Source organism: Cynocephalus volans, chromosome 3, assembly GCF_027409185.1.
Source record: "Cynocephalus volans isolate mCynVol1 chromosome 3, mCynVol1.pri, whole genome shotgun sequence".
Classification (NCBI taxonomy): Eukaryota; Metazoa; Chordata; class Mammalia; order Dermoptera; family Cynocephalidae; genus Cynocephalus; species Cynocephalus volans.
Window position 1 is genome coordinate 52,272,653 of NC_084462.1, and position 12,864 is coordinate 52,285,516.

At 37.7% G+C, this 12,864-nt stretch overlaps 1 protein-coding gene across 6 annotated transcripts in view; it reads left to right on the forward strand.

Annotated features, from left to right (window-relative positions):
* The window catches only part of AKAP13 (A-kinase anchoring protein 13), a 337,825-nt gene that overhangs the window by 130,708 nt on the left and 194,253 nt on the right, over positions 1-12,864 (forward strand). For all 6 annotated transcript variants that reach the window (XM_063091725.1, XM_063091728.1, XM_063091729.1 and 3 more), the window contains exon 3: positions 4,339-4,486. In XM_063091725.1, the coding sequence (XP_062947795.1) occupies positions 4,339-4,486 (148 nt within the window). The remainder of the gene's footprint in view (positions 1-4,338; positions 4,487-12,864) is intronic.

A 12,864-nucleotide genomic window follows, 5' to 3' on the forward strand; every position in this document is an offset into this window, starting at 1 on the left:
GTAATGAGGCGTTCAAGTTTTAATGTGTACGTGGAGGCCAAAGGTTGTCCAGGAGACAGCCCGGAGGTGTAGAGTGTGGATTACAGTAGAAGACGAGACGTTTAGGTTTAATGTCTTCTTGGAGGACAGCGGGTAAATTGGCCAGGAGACAGCCCAAGGGCATAGAGTGTGGAGGTTTGGATTGTGAGGATCCCATGTAGAGGGTGAGAAAGGAAATGGGCAGTCCTGGTAGAAGAAGAATGCCACCAAGGAGTGTCCTCTTTGGTGTGCATATTCTTTTCAAGCGAAAAGCTACCAACCGCCTAATGGAATGTTCTCCTATAGCTGGGGGGTACAAGAAGAGTTCCTTCAGACAGGCACTTGGGCTTCATAGAGACCATTATCATAGAGAGTAGATGGGGGAACTCGTAGAAGCAGGACAGACCCACTGACTCACCCTGAATTGAGGCCAGTGTTGGATGTGTTGGTCTGAAATGGCAAAAGGAGAGTCCCGGAGGTTCCTGGTTCAGCAGGTCCGTGAAGGGTGGCCGCAGGCCAATCAAGGCCCAAGAGATGGGATCGTCTGACGGTCCGGCCAGGACCCTTCCCGGGTTTTGGCACCATAATGAAAGAAAGTGAGCCGAGATGCCGGGTACCAATCAAGCTTTATTAAAGGAAAAGAATCTGCTGGGCTGCACTCAAAGTGGAGAGCAGCCCAGGGCTGCCCTCAAGATGGAGGACAGCACCAGGTGTGAGGGTGAGAGAGCTTATATAGGGTGCCAAGGGCTGGCTGATACAATCAAGGAAAGGTGTTATGCTAGTGCAGAAGCTATGTGACCAGGATGGAGAATTGTGCGCTTGCAGCAGCAAAATGGTTTCTGTTTTGCAGAAGTCACAAGGCTTCTTGTAAAGGGAAGTGGGGAGGGAATTGGTGCTGGAGTGGAAGACAAGGCTGGCGGCTATTTTGTGCTTATTGTGTGCACAATGGTGCCGGTCATGTCCAAGATCCATCAATAGAAAATATCTTTGTAAGGTTAGCACTCTTGTTTCTTCAGATTATTGGAGAATTGGCAACATTCCAAAAGTGGGTCGAACTAAAATTATAATTGAGAGTGTCTTGAAAATTGCCCTTATTAAAAAGTTTATCTGTTGTAGTTAGAAACATGACAGTTGTTAAGCATGCAGCCAGACTGATTTATCTACTTGTTCTGTGGGGCTGGTCCTTCCCTTGAACAGCAGAGTAATTTACCAGGGCATCTGTCAAGGAGGGTAGGATTAAAACAACCACTTTGACAAAAATTCTTACTTATGTCTGTTTTTCATTTTCATTTTTTTCATCACCATTCCACTTGCTTAATCTTTCAAGGCCATCTCAAGTAATACTAGGTGCTTGGTACTACTATAGTAAAATAGGAGTCACATGATTGAAATGCAGTTTATTTGCTTTCAGTGACTTTATGAGAGTGCAAAGAACACTTCTTCAGGGAAGATGAGTACTTTAATTCCAGGTCCCTTTGGAATCTAAATTTCAAGGAGTTTTGAAGTGAGTGAGGCTTTTCCTTCCCCTCTATTTAATATTTTGGGCATAAGGTAGTATGTCTTAACGTTTTAAAAGAACTGTTACAGGTTTGAAAGCAATTTAAAATTTATTTGGTATTGTCTCAGGAATGAAAAAAAGAGGTTGATATTGAAAGCTTTGTTAAAAGGATTTCAGCTGCCTGTGTTAGCCATCTCTTCTGTACTCAGTAAAAGGAAAGTCCCAGATATTGCTAGTATCTTGAGGCATGGAGAGTCTCCCAGCAAGATGTTGGATGTCATGTGGAGAGGAAATCCTTGATCTTGAAAAGAAAGATTTATTTTTAGAATTCCAGGTTAGAAATCAAAGTGAAAAAAAATTTTTTTTTCTGTTAAGGTCTAAATAGTAAATAATTTAGGCTGTGGGCCACATATGGTCTGTCTTAACCATTCAACTGCGATGGCCTATTGTGGTACAAAAGTAGCCACAGACAATACGTAAAGGAATGGGCGTGGCTGGATTTTGATGAAACTTCATTTATGGGCACTAAAATTTTAATTTTATGTTATTTTCATGTTAAAATATCTTTTTTTTCCACCTGACCATTTAAAAATGTAAAAATCTTTCTCAGCTTGTGAGCCATACAGAAACAAGGGGGTAGGGGGCTAGATTAGGCCCCTGGGCCATAGTTTCCCCACTTGTGCTGTAAAGGATGAAACTTTTGGACTTTCATTTGCACTTCTTTCAGGTTATAATGGTATTTTTCAGTACCTTGAGTAATTGTGTCTTCTTGTATGTACTGCAGAAACTTTAACTGGTTGCATCATGGCAAAGGATATTAAACATTTTACTAGCTTAAGCTTTTTAAAAATGTTTCCAAGACAGGGACTTATACACAAGATGAAACTATAATATCAAGTAGTGCCTAAAATCAGTAATAATTCTTAACTGACTGATATTCCTTGTGTTACGGTGCTTTGGAACTCCTCAGTTCAGTAGTCATATTAATAACTGAATTTTTGACAAAGTAAGTTACAGCTTATTTGAGATTGTAGTTCATTCTGACTTATATGTTGGATTCAGTGGATTTGAGCACCTACCGTGCATAGGGTGCTGTACAAGGCACTGGGATAAAATAAGAAATAGACATTCAGGGCTTTGGGAAATACTCTCTGAACAGAATCAATCTACTGGAGTATTTCTGTTAATGAACTTGGTCCTAGGTTTGACTTTATGATTTTTGGTTTTCAGTATTTAGTTAAAAAAGCTGTCCTCTGCTAGTTGTGGCCACAGGGTGGCATGGTTCTCTTATGGGCTTTATTATTGCTAAAATGGAAAAGGAAAAAATGCTGTAAGTAATGAGAATTCTCTTTCCTAATTTTAATGCTGAAGTGGCCTGGCTTTCTCTTAATTGTTTTTTTCATAGTGTATTAAGATTTAGATAATATTAAAATCTCAGTGCTTTACAGAAAGAGAAATACCACATGTTCTCACTTATTGGTGGGAGCTAAAAATTAATATATAAATTCACACACACACACACACACACACACACACACACACACACACAGACACACACACACACGCACACAAACCGGGGGGGGGGAAGAAGATATAACAACCAAAATTATTTGAAGTTGATATGACAAGCAAACAGAAAGGACATTGTTGGGGGGGAGGGGGGGAGGGACAAGGGAGGGAGGTTTTGGTGATGGGGAGCAATAATCAGCCACAATGTATATCGACAAAATAAAATTTAAAATTAAAAAAAAAAAAAAAAATCTCAGTGCTTTAAATCTTGATGCTTTAAAATCTTTTGTTAGTTTATGGTTACAACATGAGTTATATAATGTTTATAACTGGGAGAATGGCCATTAGGATTGTATTTCATAGAATATATTTAACCACTGGCCTCAACTGAAAAAAATCAATGTATAAAAACTGCGTTAGAAGAATTTTTGCAACTAAGGGACAGAGATCTTACCTCCTGAATAGTTGCAAAGTCATGGAAGAAGTTATTGGCATAAGATTTTTGTCTGATTCCTAGGGCTTAATGGGGAGGGGTAGATACAGAGCAGGGATGCCAGATGGTGTGAAAACACAAATTGTTAGAAAAGCCACCTCCCATTGTATGAAGAGTATTACCATGGACTGATAGCTGAATGTGTCCCGAGAATTTTCATATATTAGCTATGAGAGAAGGTATGATCTCCATTTATATAGTCAAGGAAACTGAAGTTTAGTGGATCTAAGTAAAGTCTTTGTAGGTGGGATTGAAATCCAGATTTGGCTGGAGCCTAGGCTCATGCTCTTTGCACCCTGCCATTTCCAGGCAACTCTATTAGAGGCTCTCCAACATTTCTGGAGAATAAATAAGTGGACTTGGTGATGATTTTATGGAATATAGAATTTAGAAAATTGTTGCTTGCAAGTGGAACACAGGAGTTAGGGAGCATTCTGAGTGTGAGGATATAACTAATACCCCCTCTATCTTTTCTGCTTTATTTTTAGATTTTCTTGAATTTCTCCCTTTTTAAAAAAAAAAAAATCCATTCATCAAGTAAATACACAAACTATTACGTTGTGGTTTGTCTAATCACCTCCACTGAAATGTAATCTTAAAGTGAACTGAGATTTTATTTTCAGGTTCATTATTCTCAATGCCTAGAACATTGTCTGGCACGTAAGTGTTCAGTCATGGGTCATATTTGTATAAACCTACCAGAACTGGGGCACAGTTTGGATGATACATTTGATTTTCCCTTAAATATGATGTTTTATAAAGATAGACTTCCAAGAGGAATCTTACTAACGCAAACTTGCTATATCTTTTTCTTTTGTAGGGCGATTGTGTTGTCACAATCCTGCTTGCTGAAGAGGACAAAGTTGAAGATGATGTAGTTTTTTACTTGGTATTTTCAGGTTCTACCCTCCATCACTGTACAAGTACTCGGAAGGTCAGTTCTGATACATTGGAGACCATTGCTCCTGGTAAGTATTTGAATGGGATCTGTACATATTTTAATGAGATCTTTATTAGTTCTTGAACAATTTTATTCTGTTAGTTAGTATAGAGTGATAGGAAAAGTAAATCAGGGTGACGTAACTATTGTCAGATCTTTTTAAAAATATGTAGGTGTACTGTATTTTGTTTATATCTTGCTTGTTCCACAAAAATCTGAACCTAACTGGAAATAAGTGAAATAAAACGATGTCATAAATTAAAAGTTAAAAATCATGATCAGCAAAAAAATAAATTTATTAGTATATTGAAATTGTGGGTAAACTAAAACACATGTGGAAAATACAAGTTCTCATATGTTTATTACAGTGGGGCTGTAGATTTGATTCTGAATTTCATGGTGGCAAAACCAAAAGGTGAAACATTCCTCAGTATCTGTGATGGAAAACTTATAAAATCTCTCATAAAGCCAAATTTCTCCCAAATTAACAAATTACAGTTCATGATGGAATGAATGCTTAATCACTGTTGCATTTATAAATTTAACAGAATTAAAAGGAAAATGTTTACTTAATAAACATTTTTACAGAATAATGAAGTCATTGCTGCTTCCACCAGAAATGGCTGATAAAGTAGTGACTATCTCTTGGCCTATCCTAGTATCTGAAGGTGTATTGATTTGTTTTTGTAGATGAGCTTTCTTTAATTGACCTTGCTTCAAAGTTAACAATTGACCAGTTTTTATCAGAATTCAAAAGAGGGCACAATTAGAGGGAATCTCTAAAACATGTTGACAGTTTAACTATTTTCCTTTAGAGCATAAGATGGATGTAGTTCTTATAGAAACATTTTTTAAACCAGCATTTTTATATAACATTGATTCTACTTTGTGGATATAGGTGGTGTAAAAAATTATTAGCTTATGAAACACTTTGAGTATCTGGTCTTGCTAGTATTGGATCAGATTGCCAGTTTGTCATTGCTGTGCCATTTTAGTAGGTCAACTTTGTGTCTGGCACCAACCAAATTCTGAAAATTATACACATCAAGAACTGGGATTATGATGATTGAAAGCTGTGTTTATCCTCCTATCTGGCAAAAATGATTTTGAAAAATATAGGATTTAAAGATTCTCTCCAAATTTTTAGGGAGAAGAAATGTAAGAAGGTGGTCAGGTTAGATACTGATTTCTTTTCTAAGGATTACTAGATATTCTTCTTTGTAAGAAGAAGAATAGAGCTTCCAGTCATCTTGTTTCCTCTGATGGTCTATCATATCAGAAAGGCTTATCTGCAACTTGAGGCCTGCTCTCTAGCAGGTGCTGTGCAATATCACCATTGGTAAACATTTATTATGGGGAGAAACAGCTCCTTAACTAGGTAGAATCAAGTCAATTCCTGACTGGGCTCTTATTAGGAAGGAATGGAGGTAATTTTTATAAAGTTATTTATTCCTGAATTAGCAACACTTTAGGATTAAAGTTTGGGGTGTGTTTGTGTGTGTATATGTGACTGTGTGCATTTATATCTAGAGAGACCTTATTAGTAGCTACTAGAAGAGTACAAGTAGATAATAAGAGAAAGGGCAAATAAGACAAAATGTACCCCTGGGTCCTAGCTGTGATTCTGGGTCACAAACCCCAGCATAGTTCCATCTCTTGGTGGAGAGAGATGTGCCTGGAAGCTCTTATACCTTCCCTGGCAAGGTCCTTAAATTAGGCTGGGTGGCAGGCAATGACTCTCCTTGGAGTCACAATCCCATTTACTTGTATGGCAGTCTGGAGCTCTGAGTTTATACCAAATCCTTGTGCATTGTCCCCAGCCTACCTTTCTGAACTCTAGTTCCCATTCTTCCCTTGCCTTTGGTTCTGATAGCTCTTTTTATGTCTCAGTACCCCTCTTTTTCAGTCTCACTCTTCTCTGGGTGTTCATTTGTGCTTTATTGACTCTGAGTACACTTGCCCTGCCGACCCAAGCCAACCAGAATGAGTATTGTACTCTGCTGCTTTCCTTTAATTTGGTCCAAATCCTCAGAAATCGTTTCTGGCCCATTTGCTTGGGGCCTGGAGTCCTGGTACTTGCCGCCTTCATTTTTTATGAATCAGCTGTCCTCCTACCCACTTTCTGTATTCTCTATCATGCTTATGGGGCCTGACAACTTGGCGTCCCCTCCTCCCTACCCCCTCCCCATTGGCTGGAATGTTCTGTCCAAAAATTTGGTCAGGCTGCTAATATGAGGTGCCTAATTACAGCAGAGAAGAGTCCTTGAAAGACTCTCATATACCTCTGGAAGGTCAAGTGAAGAGTAAGGCATCTCATTAACATGTGGGCCTTTGATATGTATGCCAGGGTACCAGTGAGATCCCTACTTGGTATATTGGAAGCTCTGTTAGCTATTTAAGCAAAGGAGATTCCTGAGTGGTCCCTATTGCTCTACTCATCATGTATGAGATTCTTCTGTTTAGTTGTCTTTTTCAGCTGCTGTCCTTTGGATTAGTTCAGGGGTAGAGTCAGAGGTATTTTGGGGTTAACTTAGTTTTGAATTTCTTGTTTGTGTCATGGAGTTAATTTTTTAGCCTAGAATTAAACTGTCTTAAATCTGCTTTTGTGGTCTTCTTAGAATTGTGCCTTTCCTTTCTTCAGGTCCTTACTCGGTTATCACCTGTCCACCTTATAAAAATGTACAGTTACCTCTTCTCAGCATTCCCTGTCCCCCTTCCTTGCTTTATTTTTCTCCATTGCACTTATCAACTTCTAACACATTATATATTTATTTAACTTATTTATTTTCTACCTGTTCCTACTAAAGTATCAGCTTCATGAGGGCCAAGATTTTTGTATGTTTTGTTCCTGGTGTATGCTAAGGATGATGGAAGTGTTCCCTCTTGTAGAAAAGTGGGTGGGTGTACATACACACACAGCCTTTTTTTTCCCCTGGAGGCTGGCTGGTATAGGGATCCGAATCCTTGAGCTTGGTCTTACCAGTACCATGCTCTCCCAGATGAGCTAACCAGCCAGCCACTCAAAATTTTATTTTTATTTTTATTTTTTTGGTGGCTGGTCGATACAGGGATCTGAACCCTTGACCTTGGTGTTACAACACTGCACTCTGACCAACTGAGCTAACTGGCCAGCCCAACAGCCCTTGGGGGGTGGGGTTGGATGCAGAAGGAATCTTTGGATTCTTGAATTGAATTCTTAGCTTGGAGCAGGAGTCTGTGTTCTCTTTCCAGAGCTACCTTTGATGATTTCTGTGCATCAGTTAGACATGTTGATAGCCTCAGATTTCCTGTCTGCTGAGGGCCGTGTCATATTAGTCAAGATTCTTCATGAAAAGTCTGTGCAAATGCTTCATGCATTCCAGTTACTGGATAAATGTGCATGGTCTTTCTGCAGCAGCTGCTGCTGATAGGGATGGCTTTGCACTCTTTCTGCTTACATGTAGGACTAGCTGTGCAATTCCTAGTCATTTTGTCTGTGAGAAGAAAAACCAGCTTTGTGCCTTGTTCTTTCTTTTAATGTCATGTTTTGTCTAGATTGCTGGCTGTGATTTCTCTTTGAGTTCTCTGTACTTTTCACTGTCAAAAGTTTTGTAACATTTTAGTTTTTACCAAAAGCAGATGATTGATTGACCTTCAAAAGACAGTTACTTCTTGATGTTCGTCTATAACCTTTTATCAAATAAAGATTTTTCAAAGTAAGGTTAAAAATGAGACATTTTAAAATTGTCTCCTAAAATAAACTTTGACTTCAGATATTGAAATTACAGTCCGATTTACCCCTTCCCTTCTCTTTTCTCATTTTTTTTGCATGTTTTCTAATAAGCTTTCCATGAAAAGAAGAGAAAATGTGTTATTATAAAGAAGTTGTAAAGGCTTTTAAAAATAATCTTTTCTTGCCTTCCTGCCATTGAAGGCTGTAGATGTAATATGATTCCTCCTTTTTAATAAGGAAGTATGTTAAGAGTAGTTACATCTTAGGAGACACAAAGGGGGAGACTTTGACTTTTTACTTTATCTGCCTTTAAATTGTTTGAATTCAACCCTAAATCACATTTTAATTTACCAGTGATTTTCCTGTAGAGGTAAACTGAGATTTTTTTAAAAAAACAGATATATTGTTTGTTTGTTTATTTTTGCTGGCCAGTACAGGGATTAAGCCCCGGACCTTGGTGTTACCACCACTGTGCTCTAACCAACTGAGCTGACTGGCCAGCTTTAGAGTATTGTTTTTTGCGTGTTTACTTTTATTAATGGAACTGTGAATTTAGACCAAGCAAACAGTGATTTCAGAATGAAAAATGAAACAAGATGTTTAGTGGATTCTGCACACTATTTTTTATGAAAGGCTTTAGTACAGAATCTTTCATAAAATGAAATATTTTTTTCAGCATGTCTATTATTTACTTTTAGAATTCACAGCGGGTATTCTTGTGTGATAGGAAAACTATAAATCTTCATTGACTCAAAATTTGACTCCGCTCTTTTGTGTTTTTTTCTCTCTGTTACTCATAAGGGAAAGTACTATATAAAAGTAGATTTGTCATTTAAAACAACAAAAAAAGAAAAGAACAGTACATTTACCATGATCAGAGGTCCTATTGGGTTTAAGGAAAAATTGCAGCCCAGGTCTCAACAAGCTGTCCTACAGTTTTAGCACAATGTGTCTTTTATTTCTTGTGAACCAAACTCTCTCTCTAGCAGCTGAAATCCAAAGATCACCAAATTGAATAATGTATTTGAAAAGAAGCTTCAGGCTTTTAATTGGCCTAATCAGAGAATTCTGATTCCCTCCCCCCGACCCCGAAAGTCATCAGTTATTTTTTATTGGACATTTTCTAACAGTCTCCCTATTCTGAAATACTTCTACTTTATATAAGACTATCTCTAGACTGATGTGATTTTACATTTTAAAAAACTTAAATTACTGTCCCAATGCTAGTCAGTGCATATAGTGGTTATACTGGGGGGAAAAAATCCAGAACTAGTTGAAGGGGGAATAAATCAGTTGTTTACTGTCTTAGTTGTAATGTTATGAGGAAATTATATATTTCATCACCTTGGAGCTATGACCACAGCATTGGACTCCTAGGGCATGTGTTATAATGGGAGTGATATCACCTCAAGGGGGTGAAAAGTAGCTCTTGGCCATAAGGCAAAATAAATTTTACTCTGTGTATATAAAACTCATATATACAAATACATGATCTATCTATCATGAGGTGGAGATGGAGAATAGAGAAAAATATCTAAAAAAAGTTCCTTAGGATGATACAGGTAGTGGGAAGAAAGCTTTATAATCACTGCCTTAGAGGTATAGGCTGGAATGTAGTAGATCAAATTTTTAGCATTAATTAGCCGTGTCCTTCTTCAAAATGTACATGATAAAATTCCTGTGCTTGCTGTCCCCCCCCCCCCCCACTTAAATACTCCTATACCTACATAGAGACATTTTGTACATATACCAAATTTGCATGTCTAACATTAGACTACCCAAAACTAGCAGTGGGTGCATATTTCTGCACATAATCCTATTTCCTATTAGAGTTGGGTCTGAAGACTGAAAATTTCCTTTAACTCTGTTATAATGACTTCAAAAGAAAGAAAAAGACACCAAATTCTTAAATACATCGATGCCAAACTGAAGTCGTAGATAGATTATTTTTATATTTTCCACCATTGGCTACTAATGCACCCTTTCTCTTAGAAGATGACATCTGTGTAGGACTGGGCTTGGCTGGCCAGCAAGCACTTTCAGGTTTCCTTTTTGGATAGCTACTGAAACAAAGTCCCAATTGTTTCATCCTCAAAAGAGAAGGCCGGATGGGATGTGTTCCACTTTTAGATCAATAGGAAGTGAAGTAATTCTTGGGTCATGCTTCAGCAGTTTTGTTTATCTGTAGCAATGTTTCGTTTCCATGGGTGCGGGTGCTTCCTATAGTGATAAGGAGCCTGCAGGCTAGTTTTTCAAACTTCATGAACACACCTGCAAGCTTAGTAAAGGCGTGGATTAGATGATTTGAAGAGGATCATTAACAGTTAAATTTTTTGTTTCTCACCTATGCGCTCCTTGTGTTTTTGTTTATTCTTCCCCTCCTCCCTTTATTTTTTCAGTTCTATAGTGCCAAAGGCAATATTTAGCTCAGAAGCTTTGTTGGGCCAAGCTGAGGAAGCTCTTTGTATAGAGTGTTAGAGATCTGTTTTCCTTGAGTTACCTGCACAGGAACATTTTAATTGCTGATAATAATAATAACTACCAGTTTTAGATGCCTATTTTATGCCATATGCTTTGTGCATGGCCATCTCTAATGCTTTTAACAATTCATAAGGTTGGTGGTGTTCTCATTTTGTGTGTAAGGAAATAGGCCTCAAGGTTGAGTGATTTTCTCATGATGATCAAACCTGTCTGCAGTGGAACTGGGGTTCAAGCCTAATGTTTTCTGACTCTACAGCTAATTGCCAGCATACTTTAGGACCTGTTGCAATTCACTCAGCTGGGAACAGATAATTTATTTTCTATGAAAGTTGACCCAATGGTGAGATAATAAATTCAGGAGGCAGTTTAAAAGATGGAATTGAAGTTTAGGCCATGTTTCTGCAGCAGTTTTTCTCTTTCCTCTAAATCCTCTGTGGTAGCTTTCTTCAGAAGTTCAGTATATTTTTCAGAATATCCCTTTTTAAAAAAAGATTGTGATTTTTATTTTCCTTTCTTGTTACCAGTAAATTTAGTGGAAGGAAAAATACCGTGGAACTAGCTGAAAATCTTCCTACTGCAGCTTCTGTTGTCATGCAGAAAGTTAAATTGTGGTTATTGTATCAAATTGGATATGGTTTCCTCTCTCCATGTTTTTGCACTATAGTTGTAGACATTAACACCCTGTGTTCTTATGAACAAAGCAATCATAAGACTAATGCCCCCTGCAAATAGCCATGTCTCCAGAGCTAATTTTATGGTAGTAGGAAGAGGTTTTATGCAATGATTTTAGTTTTATTACTGGGTTCATATTATATAACCTTTGGTATAAAAAAATGCTGATTTTTTTTCTTTAGATGCTTTATCTGGTAGGCTTATAAGGATTAAAAATAATCCTGAGAGCCATTTGAGCCTAATAAAAAACACTAGTGTGAGAGAGTAGTCCCGCCAACCTTGTGTGGTTGATTTCCAGACAGAAGGATAGGTACTTTGTTCTTGCTCAGTAGTAACTCTTCCAGTTTACTCTCTTAAGTTTAATAAAGACTAATCCAGGAAACCCTTAGTTCTTCACTTCTCTTTGAACCCTCAGTTTTTCTTTTGAAAAAGAAACCTATAATCATACTAAACAAATTTCAGATTTATGGCACATTTTGCTTATGATGAATCATAATTTCTCCCTCAGATTGTGAGTTCATGTCAGAAGAGAAAATATTGAGCTGACAGGTGGATGGCTTCTCCTAGATATCTGTTTCATGGCCTTTTCTGACATTCTGCTTCTTTGATATACAGTTTCATTTCAGTTATGCACAAATAGACCTGACAATAGCTCACCTGTACACTCCTCCACCTGCTAACAGATTCTTTTGCTAAAGCAGCAGAAAGAGAAAAGCATATTTGTGCTGCCCAGCACACTCACACACATGCACACACACACATCTATAACTTGTTGTTTCTCTCCCCTTGTTTGCTTTCATCCCATCCTGTCCAAGTAAGCAGTCATTTTAGGAATCCCAGATAGATTACAGTACAAATACTGTACTGCGCTGTAGTGGCATTGGGACTCCATTTCTGACTCGTGTTTTCAGTTTTCTCATCTTTGTACAGGCTAGGGGAAGCAGATTGGTAAGAAAGAATAAGGACTGTTTAAATGGGTAGAGGCAGTAGATATTTTTTTTTTCAGGTTAGTGTAATATCTTTTCTGCCTCATAGCAAGTTTGAGTTTTGAAGGCAGAATTCAATTTGGATTCCAAATTATTTACATTGTAATCATTGAATTGTGAAATTTGTGATTTTAGTCTTTATAGACGTTTATTCAAATCTACCTCAAAGGACTGTCAGGAGTTTATAAATTAAGCTTAATTCTGAATAAGTGGGACAGTTCTAAAACTATTGGTTAGATTCATGAACCACGTTTTTTCTTTAAAGTAATTCTGACTGAAATACATTTTGCTATATCTTTGTCTGTCAGTTTATTTGGAAATGAAATGAGGCTGTGTATGTTGCTTTGGGTGATAGTAAAGCATTTGGGAGGACTCTTCTAAATAGCTCTTTGCTTTTAAGGCTCGGAGACTATCTAGATTTGAACATGTTAGAGAGATTGTCGTTTACTTCAGGCCACACAGCTAATAAGTAAGAAAATAGGTTTGAACCCAGGTCTCTTCTACTACTGGTACTAAGCATCTAGAAGTAGCCTAGTTAATAACTTCCTGAAACCA